Genomic DNA, 15,146 nt, shown 5'->3' on the forward strand with positions numbered 1-15,146 from the left:
TAGAAAGCCTATTTATTTTTTTGCTTGATTTTGGTTCTAAAATCTACCTGAAAAAATCACTACATCAATCAGTGGGAGAAAAATATTGGCCTCAGGGCTTGTGTGCCACTCCTGACTCCTGTGTGCATCATCACTCACTCAGTGGGCCATAGAAAGCCCATTTTTTTTTTTTTTTGCTTTATTTGGGTTCTAAATTCTACCTAAAAAAAATCAATAAATCAATCAGTGGGAGATTAATATTGGCCTTTGGGCTTGTGTGCCAGTCCTAAGCGTGCCATCTCTCTCTCTCAGATAGTGGGCCATAGAAAGCCTATTTTTTTTTTTTTTTTTTTAATGGGTTTATAAATTTTCCCTGGAAAAAAAAAAAAAAGTGGGAGATTAATATTGGCCTCTGGGCTTGTGTGCCAGTCCTGAGCGTGCCATCTCTCTCACAAATAGTGGGCCATAGAAAGCCTATTTATTTATTTATTTTTGGTTTTATAAATTCTCCCTTAAAAAAAAAGGGAGATTAATATTGGCCTTTGGGCTTGTGTGCCAGTCCTAAGCGTGCCATCTCTCTCTCTCAGATAGTGGGCCATAGAAAGCCTATTTTTTTTTTTTTTTTTTTAATGGGTTTATAAATTTTCCCTGGGAAAAAAAAAAAAAGTGGGAGATTAATTTTGGCCTCTGGGCTTGTGTGCCAGTCCTGAGCGTGCCATCTCTCTCACAAATAGTGGGCCATAGAAAGTCTATTTATTTATTTTTTTTTGGTTTTATAAATTCTCCCTTAAAAAAAAAGGGAGATTAATATTGGCCTTTGGGCTTCTGTGTGCCAGTCCTAAGCGTGCCATCTCCCTCTGTCTCTCAGATAGTGGGCCATAGAAAGCCTATTTATTATTTTTTTTATTGGGTTTATAAATTTTCCCTGGAACAAAAAAAAAAAAGTGGGAGATAAATATTGGCCTCTGGGCTTGTGTGCCACTCCTGACTCCTGTGTGCGTCATCTCTCACTCAGTGGGCCGTAGAAAGCCTTTTTTTGTTTTATTTGTTTTCTAAATTCTCCCTGAAAAAATCATTTTATTTTCTTTGGTTTCTAAATTCTTCCTGAAAAATCATTTTATTCTATTTTTTTTTTCCTAAAGTCTCCCTGAAAAAACAAAAAAAAAAAACAAATCAGTGGGAGATTAATATTGCCCTTTCTGCTTGTGTGCCAGTCTTGACTCTTGGGTGTGCCATCTCTCTCTCTCTCTCCAATTGTGGGCCATAGAAAGCCTATTATTTTTTTAGCTTGATTTGGGTTCCAAAATCTACCTGAAAAAATCACTACATCAATCAGTGGGAGATAAATATTGGCCTCTGGGCTTGTGTGCCACTCCCGACTCCTGTGTGCGTCATCTCTCACTCAGTGGGCCATAGAAAGCCTTTTTTTGTTTTATTTGTTTTCTAAATTCTCCCTGAAAAAATCATTTTATTTTATTTGGTTTCTAAATTCTTCCTGAAAAAATCATTTTATTCTATTTTTTTTTTCCTAAAGTCTCCCTGAAAAAAAAAAAAAATCAGTGGGAGATTAATATTGCCCTTTCTGCTTGTGTGCCAGTCTTGACTCCTGGGTGTGCCATCTCTCTCTCTCTCTCCAATTGTGGGCCATAGAAAGCCTATTATTTTTTTTAGCTTGATTTGGGTTCCAAAATCTACCTGAAAAAATCACTACATCAATCAGTGGGAGATAAATATTGGCCTCTGGGCTTGTTTGCCACTCCTGACTCCTGTGTGCGTCATCTCTCACTCAGTGGGCCATAGAAAGCCTTTTTTTGTTTTATTTGTTTTCTAAATTCTCCCTGAAAAAATCATTTTATTTTATTTGGTTTCTAAATTCTTCCTGAAAAAATCATTTTATTCTATTATTTTTTTTTCCTAAAGTCTCTCTTAAAAAAAAAAAAAATCAAATCAGTGGGAGATTAATATTTACATTTGTGCTTCAGTGACAGTCCTGCGTGTGTGGCATCTCTCTCATTTGTTGCCACCAACAACAGAGTGTGTAACATTGTGCCTGATTTTCGTTGTGGTCTCACTCACCTGTAAAGGGGTAGCTAAATCATACTGAAGTTATAGCTCACTGTGTAATTTGTGTGACAGCAACAAATACCGTTAGTTTGTTTACGTTTTTAAAACAATGAGGAAGTATGGTGGAAGAGGTCGTGGCCAGGGGCGTTCATTGTCAGCTGGTAATGAGGGTAGTGGTAGTGGTGGAGCATCAGCTGGTCGTGGGAAAAAAAATATTGCACCTAAGTCTGGAGCTGTGGAGCCAGGTTCGTCGTCTGGCTACACAAGGCCTCGAACGCTCCCTTTTCTGGGAGTAGGAAAACCGCTTTTAAAGCCGGAGCAGCAAGAGCAAGTTTTGGCTTATCTTGCTGACTCAGCCTCTAGCTCTTTTGCCTCCTCTCGTGAAACTGGTAAATGTCAAAGCAGCGCGTCATTAGTGGATGTTCACGGTCAGGGACAAGTCGCTTCCTTGTCCTCTTCAGCAAAAACAACAACAGAGAAGAATGCAGCAGGCGACACAACGGGTTACTCCATGGAGCTCTTTACACATACCGTCCCTGGCTTAGAAAGTGAAGCAGTTAACAGTCCATGCCCATTACAAGTTGAATCTGACATGGAGTGCACTGATGCACAGCCAGACTACTATGCTGGTCCTTTGACTCAGACCACAACATTGCCCTTGCAGGGTGCTGATCAAGAATCAGACCCTGATGAGACTATGTTGCCCCATCACGAACGCTATACCACCGACCGACACGGTGACACAGACGAAGTTGCACACGAGCTACAAGAAGAGGTAATAGATGACCCAGTTCTTGACCCCGATTGGCAGCCATTGGGGGAACAGGGTGCAGGCGGCAGCAGTTCTGAAGCGGAGGAGGAGGGGCCGCAGCAGGCATCAACATCGCAACAGGTTCCATCTGCCGGGCCCGTATCTTGCCCAAAACGCGTGGCAAAGCCAAAACCTGTTGGAGGACAGCGTGGCCATCCGGTTAAAGCTCAGTCTGCAATGCCTGAAAAGGTATCCGATGCTAGAAAGAGTGCAGTCTGGCATTATTTTAAACAACATCCAATTGATCAGCGCAAAGTCATCTGTCAAAAATGTTCAACTACCTTAAGCAGAGGACAGAATCTGAAAAGTCTCAATACAAGTTGCATGCATAGACATTTAACCACCATGCATTTGCAAGCCTGGACTAACTACCAAACGTCCCTTAAGGTTGTAGCACCCTCGGCCAATGAAGCTAGTCAGCAACGCAACATCCCTTCCGGCAGTGTAGGGCCACCATTTTCCGCACCACCTGCAGTGTCTGTGCAGGTTTCTTTGCCAGGCCAAAGCAGTCAGGGTCAGGGAATCACCAGTTTCGTAGTAGGAAACACTGCATCTAGGGCACCGGTGGCAACAATACCATCTCCCACCTTCTCTCAGTCTGCCATGTCCACCGGCACCCCCGCTAGTTCCACGATCTCCAGCTCTCCAGTCCAGCTCACCCTACATGAGACTATGGTTAGAAAAAGGAAGTACTTAGCCTCGCATCCGCGTACACAGGGTTTGAACGCACACATAGCTAGACTAATCTCGTTAGAGATGATGCCCTACCGGTTAGTTGAAAGCGAAGCTTTCAAAGCCCTGATGGACTACGCTGTACCACGCTACGAGCTACCCAGTCGACACTTTTTTTCCAGAAAAGCCATCCCAGCCCTCCACCAGCATGTTAAAGAGCGCATCGTCCATGCACTCAGGCAATCTGTGAGCACAAAGGTGCACCTGACAACAGATGCATGGACCAGTAGGCATGGCCAGGGACGTTACGTGTCCATCACGGCACACTGGGTAAATGTGGTGGATGCAGGGTCCACAGGGGACAGCAAGTTTGGGACAGTTCTGCCTAGCCCACGGTCTAGGAAACAATTGGCTGTAGCCGTTCGCACCCCCTCCTCCTCCTCTTCGTCCTCCTGCAGAAGCGAGAGCTCGTCCACAGACCGCAGTCGCACAACCACTCCATCCGCAGCTGCCACTGTTGCACACCAGGTCTCCCATTATGGGGCAGCTACTGGCAAACGTCAGCAGGCTGTATTGGCTATGAAGTGTTTGGGCGACAACAGACACACCGCGGAAGTTCTGTCCGAGTTCTTGCAGAAAGAAACGCAGTCGTGGCTGGGCACTGTAGATCTTGAGGCAGGCAAGGTAGTGAGTGATAACGGAAGGAATTTCATGGCTGCCATCTCCCTTTCCCAACTGAAACACATTCCTTGCCTGGCTCACACCTTAAACCTAGTGGTGCAGTGCTTCCTGAAAAGTTATCCGGGGTTATCCGACCTGCTCCTCAAAGTGCGTGGACTTTGCTCACATATCCGCCGTTCGCCCGTACACTCCAGCCGTATGCAGACCTATCAGCGTTCTTTGAACCTTCCCCAGCATCGCCTAATCATAGACGTTGCAACAAGGTGGAACTCAACACTGCACATGCTTCAGAGACTGTGTGAACAGAGGCGGGCTGTTATGTTTTTGTGGGAGGATACACATACACGGGCAGGCAGTAGGATGGCAGACATGGAGTTGTCAGGTGTGCAGTGGTCGAAGATTCAAGACATGTGTCAAGTCCTTCAGTGTTTTGAGGAATGCACACGGCTGGTTAGTGCAGACAACGCCATAATAAGCATGAGCATCCCCCTAATGCGTCTGCTGATGCAAAGTTTGACGCACATAAAGGATCAGGCGTCTGCAGCTGAGGAAGAGGAAAGCCTTGATGACAGTCAGCCATTGTCTGGCCAGGGCAGTGTACAGGACGAGGTAGCGGGCGAAGAGGAGGAGGAGGACGAGGAGGATGATGGGGATGATTATATTTTTAATGAGGAAGCTTTTCCGGGGCCACTGGAAATTGGTGGCGCGGCAAGGCCGGGTTCTGGTTTTTTGAGGGACACAAGTGACGTGGATTTGCCTGAAACTGCCCCTCAACCAAGCACAACCGCAGATTTGAGAACTGGAACTTTGGCCCACATGGCGGATTATGCCTTACGTATCCTCAAAAGGGACACACGCATAACTAAAATGATGAATGATGACGATTACTGGTTGGCCTGCCTCCTTGATCCTCGCTATAAAGGCAAATTGCAAAATATAATGCCACATGAGAACTTGGAACTAATATTAGCAACCAAACAATCAACTCTTGTTGACCGTTTGCTTCTGGCATTCCCTGCACACAGCGCCCGTGATCGTTCTCACACGAGCTGCAGGGGCCAGCAGACCAGAGGAGTTAGAGGGGCAGAAATCAGAAGTGGCGTTGGCCAGAGGGGTTTTCTGACCAGGTTGTGGAGTGATTTTGCTATGACCGCAGACAGGACAGGTACTGCAGCATCAATTCAAAGTGACAGGAGACAACATTTGTCCAGTATGGTTACAAACTATTTTTCATCCCTTATCGATGTTCTCCCTCAACCGTCATTCCCATTTGATTACTGGGCATCAAAATTAGACACCTGGCCAGAATTGGCAGAATATGCATTGCAGGAGCTTGCTTGCCCGGCAGCTAGTGTCCTATCAGAAAGAGTATTCAGTGCTGCAGGTTCAATACTAACAGAAAAAAGGACTCGTCTGGCTACCCAAAATGTAGATGATCTAACCTTCATTAAAATGAACCACAACTGGATTTCGAAATCTTTTGCCCCACCTTGCCCGGCTGACACCTAGCTTTCCTATGAAAAGGTCTTGCCTGTGGACTATTCTGAATGCCTTTTCCAATCTCGTAATTTTCTGCACCTGATTGTCCAGCATACGACATGTTTACACCTCACTAAATGGCCAAACTCCCCACACGGGGCCGTGGTATCGACACTTGGCGACAGCACCCGTGAGAGTGCAGTTTGTCTGAAGAGGTGGGTGAGCCCGCTTTTGGTCGACGGCACTGCCACTGGGTCCCTCCTAGTACAATAAAGTGTCTCTGGCGGTGGTGGTGCGCACCCAACGTCAGACACACCGTTGTAATATGAGGGGCCCTGGGCCTGTACCGCCGGCCACAAGACAGTTTCCCCCCACCCCAGCTCAAACAGTGCTCTACCACTTGCAAAATTATCTCACAGCTCCACCAATGTTTAGTCTATGCGCTGACATCCTTCAATGCCTGCCACTGACAATACCATTGTATTGACATTTTTGTTATGTTAGGCCTTCGATGCCTGTCTGTGGTCACTCCTTCCACTAGGCCTCCACTGACCACACCACTGCTGCCCGTGTACCCCTGTAACCAATTTAAAATTGCCTACAGCCATGTGTTATTATTTTAGGCCTTCGATGCCTGTCTGCGGTGACTCCTTCCACTAGGCCTCCACTGACCACACCACTGCTGCCCGTGTACCCCTGGAACCAATTTAAAATTGCCTACAGCCATGTGTTATTATTTTAGGCCTTCGATGCCTGTCTGCGGTGACTCCTTCCACTAGGCCTCCACTGACCACACCACTGCTGCCCGTGTACCCCTGGAACCAATTTAAAATTGCCTACAGCCATGTGTTATTATTTTAGGCCTTCGATGCCTGTCTGCGGTGACTCCTTCCACTAGGCCTCCACTGACCACACCACTGCTGCCCGTGTACCCCTGGAACCAATTTAAAATTGCCTACAGCCATGTGTTATTATTTTAGGCCTTCGATGCCTGTCTGCGGTCACTCCTTCCACTAGGCCTCCACTGACCACACCACTGCTGCCCGTGTACCCCTGGAACCAATTTAAAATTGCCTACAGCCATGTGTTATTATTTTAGGCCTTCGATGCCTGTCTGCGGTCACTCCTTCCACTAGGCCTCCACTGACCACACCACTGCTGCCCGTGTACCCCTGTAACCAATTTAAAATTGCCTACAGCCATGTGTTATTATTTTAGGCCTTCGATGCCTGTCTGCGGTGACTCCTTCCACTAGGCCTCCACTGACCACACCACTGCTGCCCGTGTACCCCTGGAACCAATTTAAAATTGCCTACAGCCATGTGTTATTATTTTAGGCCTTCGATGCCTGTCTGCGGTCACTCCTTACAATATGCCTCCACTGACCACACCACTGCTGCCCGTGTACCCCTGGAACCAATTTAAAATTGCCTAAGGCCATGTGTTATTATTTTAGGCCTTCGATGCCTGTCTGCGGTCACTCCTTCCACTAGGCCTCCACTGACCACACCACTGCTGCCCGTGTACCCCTGTAACCAATTTAAAATTGCCTACAGCCATGTGTTATTATTTTAGGCCTTCGATGCCTGTCTGCGGTGACTCCTTCCACTAGGCCTCCACTGACCACACCACTGCTGCCCGTGTACCCCTGTAACCAATTTAAAATTGCCTACAGCCATGTGTTATTATTTTAGGCCTTCGATGCCTGTCTGCGGTCACTCCTTCCACTAGGCCTCCACTGACCACACCACTGCTGCCCGTGTACCCCTGGAACCAACATCAGAAAATATAAAAATAAGTATTTTGCTTATAAAAAAGAAAATACTGGAGAGATATCAAATGCAGACATTTTAACATTAAAAACAAACACATACAACAAAAATCTGGTACAGTACTAAAAATGGCCATCAGCTACAATAACTTTCTCCTGTAAGTAGTTAACTGAAAGGTTTTTTCAATTTTAAACACAGATATGGCATCCACCGAGTGTTGTCCTGTCGCGTCTTCTTTATATTATTGCCAAGAAGATGCAAAACAATGAAAATAATAAAATCATTATTTACCAAAAAAATAGAGTAAGTCAAAACCACATTGCAAATAAACATTCATTACAAATAAAGAAGCAGGGCGCGTCCGAGGGTGAGTATATACCTAATAAGAATATAATCACCCTCGGACGCGCCCTGCTCCTTTCCGACAGCCTTCCTTCCTAAGAATCAGCCCTTCCGTGGTGTAGAGAGAGGGTTTGTTACACTCCAAGGTGTTCCCCAGGTTGCCTTTCCTGAGCTTCGATCTTCCGGCTCTTGTTTAGTAGTTGTTGGAAACTACGCTGCATTAGGCCTACAAATTCGGTATGGGGTGTAGAGAGATGGTGTGTTACACTCCAAGGTGTTCCCCAGGTTTCCTCTCCATTGCTTCGATCTTCCGGCTCTTGTTTAGTAGTTGTTGGAAACTACGCTGCATTAGGCCTACAAATTGGGTATGGGGTGTAGAGAGATGGTGTGTTCCACTGTAGAGAGATGGTGTGTTCCACTCCAAGGTGTTCCCCAGGTTTCCTCGCCAATGCTTCGATCATCATGCTCTCGTTTAGTAGTTGTTGGAAACTACGCTGCATTAGGCCTACAAATTGGGTATGGGGTGTAGAGAGATGGTGTGTTACACTCCAAGGTGTTCCCCAGGTTTCCTCTCCATTGCTTCGATCTTCCGGCTCTCGTTTAGTAGTTGTTGGAAACTACGCTGCATTAGGCCTACAAATTGGGTATGGGGTGTAGAGAGATGGTGTGTTCCACTGTAGAGAGATGGTGTGTTCCACTCCAAGGTGTTCCCCAGGTTTCCTCGCCAATGCTTCGATCATCATGCTCTCGTTTAGTAGTTGTTGGAAACTACGCTGCATTAGGCCTACAAATTGGGTATGGGGTGTAGAGAGATGGTGTGTTCCACTCCAAGGTGTTCCCCAGGTTTCCTCGCCAATGCTTCGATCATCATGCTCTCGTTTAGTAGTTGTTGGAAACTACGCTGCATTAGACCTACAAATTGGGTATGGGGTGTAGAGAGATGGTGTGTTCCACTCCAAGGTGTTCTCCAGGTTGCCTTTCCTGAACTTCTATCTTCAGGCTCTCATTAAATTGTGGTTAAACGGAACAACTGCATTTGGCGTACTAGTTGGTTTGGGGCCTACTATCGGTGTCTGCCGCTCCTTGCTGTTCTCCTGGTTTCCTGTCCTAAAATTCCGTTTTCAGGCGCTCGTTAAGTAGTTGTTAATTTTAGACTGCATTTGGCCTACTAGTTGGGTTGGGGCCTACTATCGGTGTCTGCCACTCCTTGCTGTTCTCCTCCACTGAACAAAGCTGTGCCGCCTGTTTACTACTGTTGCCAATTTTGAACTGCATTTCGACTACTTACTGATTTGGGCTTACTCTCTGTGTCAGCCTCTCATTCCAGTTGTCCTCCACTGCAATGCCCCCTGATTAGTCCTGTGTTACCAATTTTGAACTGCATTTTGCCCACTTTATTCTTTGGGCCTATATCTGTGTTTCCTCCTCATCCTGCCCATTGCCCAGCCAGTGATAGATGAGTCTGCTGGTACATTGACCCATAACGCAACATTTCCCGTGCACGCTACACTGCAAGATTGTGACCCTGCTGAAAGTCAGGTCCCCCTTCCCGCATACCATACCACCTTACACGGGGACAAACAGGAAGGTGCAGATGAAAGTGCAGGTTCCTTCATCAGGTGGGGGGAGGAATACTAGTTGGCGACGTCACTGGCACAGGGCCTCTCATGGTACGCAAAAGTGTTGCTGCCGGTGGGAGGCGCCCCCGCCGTGCAAACACACCGCTGTACTTTGAGGGGCCCTGTGCCAGTGCCAATGCCAACGAGTGGGCCCCCCCTGCTTGCTCAGGTTCACAGCACTTGCAAAGTTGAAATACTTACCTCTCCCTGCTCCACTGCCGTGACGTGGTCCAGATTTCCTGGGCCCACTAATTACTTGAACCAGCCCTACCCACCACAACTTTAGCCAAATGACCCCCAATTTCAAATGCCTTCCAATTATTATAAGGTAAATTACGCTTGACAAGCTTCATTAAGAAGAATGGATGGTTTTGACATTAAAATGGGCACTCTAGGTGTTTTCCTGGCCCCCACTCACTGCCGACTATGCTGCCCCATTGACTTGCATTGGGTTTCGTGTTTCGGTCGATCCCGACTTTACGTCATAATCGGCCGATTTCACTCGACCCGAGATAGTCGGGTTTCGCGAAACCCGGCTCGACTCTAAAAAGGTCAAGGTCGCTCAACTCTAGTTATAATAGTATAATTATGTTGATTGCTAGCTGTTCAGCAACTCCTGTTTTATGACTGGCTATGTGCTGTCTTTAAGATTGACTTGGGAGAGGCTAGAAAAGAATGGGGCATTCACTTTTATTTTACACTCTTATTTTGTATTATTAAAAAGAATCTGTCAGTAGGATCAACCTTCCTAAACTGTCTATATGGGCATGTACAGTAGGTTATAGGAAGCTGAATAAAATTATACAGTCTGTGATCCAATTTTTTATTTCCAAGAAATCCATATATTTTCATTTATTATTATTATTATTATTATACATCTTTATAGTGCCATTTATTCCATGGCGCTTTACATGTGAATGGGGCAAATATAGACAAGTACAATAAACATGAGTAAAACAAGGCACACACACGTACAAGAGGAGAGAGGACCCTGCCCACGGGGGCTCACAGTCTGTGCATTATTATAATATTTATTCAGTTCGTATTCATCTTTCCTCTTATTCCCACCTCCCCTTTTACCCTTAAATTTATCATTTATTTTAGTGGTGTACACTTCACGTGAGCTATATATGTATGCTAGTAATTTCTGGGAAATAAATACCCTTTAGTAATTCTTTTTAATACGTGAACTATTAAGAACTCTATAGACAGGATACTTAACTCCATTAGAATCTGCCTCCAGAGTTTATTTTAAATGAAAAGGGGTGTTACCAGTGTCATGACTTACAGTTTGCACTCCTGATATCATTGCTGAGCTGTGTGTGAGTACAACTAAAGGTACCGTCACACTCAGCGACGCTGCAGCGATATAGACAACGAGCCGATCGCTGGAGCGTCGCTGTTTAGGTCGCTGTAGAGATGTCAAACACAGCAACTCCAGAATGATGCAGGAGCGATCCAGTGACGTACTTATCATTCTCGCTGGTTGTTAGCTCCATGTAAAACATTGCTGGCATCGTTGCTTTTGCTGTCAAACATGACGATACACGCCGACCTGACGACCAAAAAAAGTTCTGGACTTCTAGCTCCGACCAGCGATGGCACAGCGGGATCCAGATCGCTGCTGAGTGTCAAACACAACGAGATCGCTATCCAGGACGCTGCAACGTCATGGATCGCTGTCGTTCTCGTTGTAAAGTTGCTGAGTGTGAAGGTACCTTAACAAGGCACAGCAGAGCTGAACTTTGTATTATTCCAAAGACATTTGTAGCTGCAGTTGTCCTCTCATAGAGATATTAAATCTGCTGTAAAAGAAAGTAATAAGCCAGCTCACCAGTAACCACCGCAGGTGCTCGGAACTCCGCTGCCGTCACACGAGAGCAATCCAAGAGGGAAAAAAAAAAGAATTTGAGTTCCAGCTCCTTAAAATCGATCAAGTTCCAATGTAAAAATACACGCAAATGACTCAACTCCCTCCGGTATATGCCCCTCTAACAAGAGGAGTGTATGGCGACGCGTTTCGATCCGAAGATCTTTCTCAAAGCCATGGCTTTGAGAAAGATCTTCGGATCGAAACGCGTCGCCATACACTCCTCTTGTTAGAGGGGCATATACCGGAGGGAGTTGAGTCATTTGCGTGTATTTTTACATTGGAATTCATTAAACTTGATCGATTTTAAGGAGCTGGAACTCAAACCCTTTTTTTTCCCTCTTATATTAAATCTGCTAGAGAGCTGTGCCTGATTTCAACTAACACTATACAGCAGAGATTAACCTCATGTTATTACAGACCATTTTGAATGTGTCCTCTCACAGAGCTGTAAGCTCTGCTGTACTGAACTTGCCTCCACACTGGCTGCATAAGAAGAAAACTGAAGCACTGAGAGGACAACTGCTGCTGCAAATATATTTGTCAAGAGACAAAGTTCAGCTCTGCTGTATTTTGTTAGTTCTAATCCCACACAGCTCTGCAGAGAGATAAGGAGAGCAAATAGTCAGCCATTACATGCCTAACACTGGTAATAACCCCTTTCAGATTATCATGCAGAACAGTGTTCAGTTCATAGATATTATTAACAGCTTATTAACATATTAAGAAAAAATAGATTTTCTAGAATAAGAAATTAGATTGAGGTTAAAATGGTATAATTTTATACAACTTTCTATGGTCTACATGCCCATATAGGCAGCATAGGAGGGTTGATCCTACTGAAGGATTGAATTTAATCAAAACGAGAAGCAGTGAAAAAGAGGAGATAGACCAGTGGAAATTAAAAAAGATGCGAAATGTGAAATTTTATTAATTACAGTTTGTGCAATGCCTTTATTTATGTTATGTGTTGTTCACTTGATATATTACCTGCAACTAACAGTAAATTGATGGCTAATAGAACAAGACTAAGACTAAGCATCGCATTGATTACTGGAAACGGCCTCTTTGCATTTGGATAGAATCAGGATGATCGATTCATTAAAGGGAACCTGTCTCCCCCAAAATCGAAGGTGAGCTAAGCCAACCAGCATCAGGGGCTTATCTACAGCATTCTGGAATGCTGTAGATAAGCCCCCGATGTATCCTAAAAGATGAGAAAAAGAGGTTAGATTATACTCACCCAGGGGCGTTCCCGCTGCGGTCTGGTCCGATGGGCGTCGCGGTCCGGTCCGGGGCCTCCCATCTTCATCAGATGACGTTCTCTTTTTGTCTTCACGCTGCGGCTCCGGCGTAGTTGTACTTTGTCTGCCCTGTTGAGGGCAGAGCAAAGTACTGCAGTGCACAGGCTCCAGGCCTCCCTGACTTTTCCCGGCACCTGCGCACTGCAGTACTTTGCTCTGCCCTCAACAGGGCAGACAAAGTACGCCTGCGCCGAAGCCGCAGCATGGAGACAAGAAGAGGATGTCATCGTAAGAAGATGGGAGGCCCCAGACCACAACGTCAATCATACTGGGACAGTCCCTGGGTGAGTATAATATAACCTCTTTTTCTCATCTTTTAGGATACATCGGGGGCTTATCTACAGCATTCGAAAATGCTGTAGCTAAGCCCCTGATGCTGGTGGGCTTAGCTCACCTTCGATTTTGGGGGTGACAGGTTCCCTTTAAAGTGTTTACACCAGAATTTTTGCATACAAAAAAACAAAAACCTTAATATGTTGCAATATCCTGAGTTGAGCAAAAATGTTGCGACATTTAGACTATGCACACCAAACCTGTGGGGGGTACTTTGTTTTAAAACATATTATAGATCATTTTAAAATAAATTTAGCTGCATGTTTTAAATAGTAGATTAATCTAGCAAAGAATAAATCATCTCGACCTCATGATCGCATACAAAATACATTTTGACATTATTATTATTATTAACGGAAATGTGCTAAACAACAAAACAATTTACAATGCGTGCTTTAATATTCACTTATACATAAATGTAGCATTTCTGTACTATACTTTGGTGTATGAGGAGAGGTCGCTGTCCAGTCTTGACAGGTTTTCCCAGAACGTGTTTTGTATTCTGTTCCTCTGTAATCTTTTCCATCTCCAGTGATGCAGTTTTCCAGGTAGACTACATAATCAATCACATCATATGTTGAAATATACATTTTTAAATTACAAATTAATTCACAGAACTGGATAATAGGATATACAGTGTAAATCTGTTATTTTTTATCTTAGGTCATATAAACCATAGATCCACTTTACTGCTTGGGTCATACATTTTATGGAGCCAAATATTGTGCAATGCCGCTGCTACAACTTTGCTGCTCAACCCCACAAACTTACAAGCTAAGAATGTGCAACCAAAAAATATTCCATTTTTGATCCAAGTCATAGTTAAAACTTGACCAATTCAAATGAATGGGTCTGTGAAAATAAAAGGACATCACAAGAAAGTAATTTCTTTTTCCCAGATGTCATGTAATGTCTCTTTTTTTGAGGATGTCATATGGATGGTAAATATAATGGATATTTATACACACAGATCAAAGGTGGTTAAAAACCAGATCTAGCACGCTGATGAAAAATTATCCATTTTTCGGATGTAAAAAAAAAAAATATCTAACCTTTCTAATCATTTAGCGATGACTATATGTAACTGTAATCTATATAGGAGATGCTAATTATGATTCTACAAGATATTACAATTCAGGACCGCCAGTGTAAAAATATAAATTGTAGCAAATTAAGATATGTTTCTAAACATATATGACAAGGGTGCTGAAGTTTTTATACCATTTTAGTATACTAAGTACCGGTACTTACCTTTTTTTTCATACAAGGCTATATCATTTCGTCTGTGCACAACTGCCAATTTCTGATTGTTTGTGAGGGTAACACAAAACTGAATTTTTTTGCTGTACAGAAATGACCTGCAAGAAATATTAAAATATTAGATTTTTTTTAACTAAAATTACACAAAAGGAAAAGAAAAGCAGTGTGAATACATAGTGTCTGTCAGCCTAAACTGACTGTATAAACTAAGCACCTAGCCTTGTAGGTGATATATACAACCCAGGCAGCAGTAATTACACTGCTGACTCAATAAAGTCAACCAATTAAAAATTCAAATGTATCATTTATTAAATAAAGTTAAAAAGATCCAAATGACCACATAATAATCTTCACAAACATACAACCCAAAGCAGAGAGGAACAGCTGAACAAGACCCTAGGCATATAGATCTTGAGGTACAGCATACACAGGAAAATAATGAACTAAATGTGCAATAGTTATATACATACAGTATAAATGAGTCATTCAATACATAGCAGCATTCATTATTATGGAGCACAGACCAAAGAAAACATTAAAGGTGCTAGACAGCATCCATATTAAAATTACGTCTGTACTGGGATAATATTACAATTCACATAATCATAGTGCACCTTTAAGTGCATGCTAAATAGCACATAATATTACCTTTCCCAAGGCCGCTGACTGTATGAAAAAGGACCTACACATGGACCGACGGGTATTCCCTTCTGGTGCCCTGACGCGCATTTCGCCCTCTGCTTCTTCTGCGGGTGGCACATCAGAGGAGAAATAGTGTCCCTCGGTCCCCCGATCACCCCCCGGTGCCTATGGTGTCCAGGGATCCCCCCATGAAGCCCCCCAGGCTGCTGGCATCTTCTTCCGGGAGAAAATGGTGGACGCATGCGCAGCGCGCCCGTCAAGATCTGCCTGCCAGCATCTGGCAACAATAGGAAAATGTTCCTATTGGTTCATTTTGAT

General features: G+C 44.2%; 1 protein-coding gene across 2 annotated transcripts in view; it reads right to left on the reverse strand.

Moving 5' to 3' along the window:
* PLG (plasminogen) overlaps positions 1-15,146 on the reverse strand; it is a 218,913-nt gene that overhangs the window by 112,945 nt on the left and 90,822 nt on the right. For both annotated transcript variants that reach the window (XM_069769519.1, XM_069769520.1), the window contains exons 3-4: positions 14,178-14,284; positions 13,365-13,479 (exon numbers count right to left, since the gene is read on the reverse strand). In XM_069769519.1, the coding sequence (XP_069625620.1) occupies positions 13,365-13,479; positions 14,178-14,284 (222 nt within the window). The remainder of the gene's footprint in view (positions 1-13,364; positions 13,480-14,177; positions 14,285-15,146) is intronic.

This window comes from Ranitomeya imitator, chromosome 5, assembly GCF_032444005.1.
Source record: "Ranitomeya imitator isolate aRanImi1 chromosome 5, aRanImi1.pri, whole genome shotgun sequence".
NCBI classification, from domain to species: Eukaryota; Metazoa; Chordata; class Amphibia; order Anura; family Dendrobatidae; genus Ranitomeya; species Ranitomeya imitator.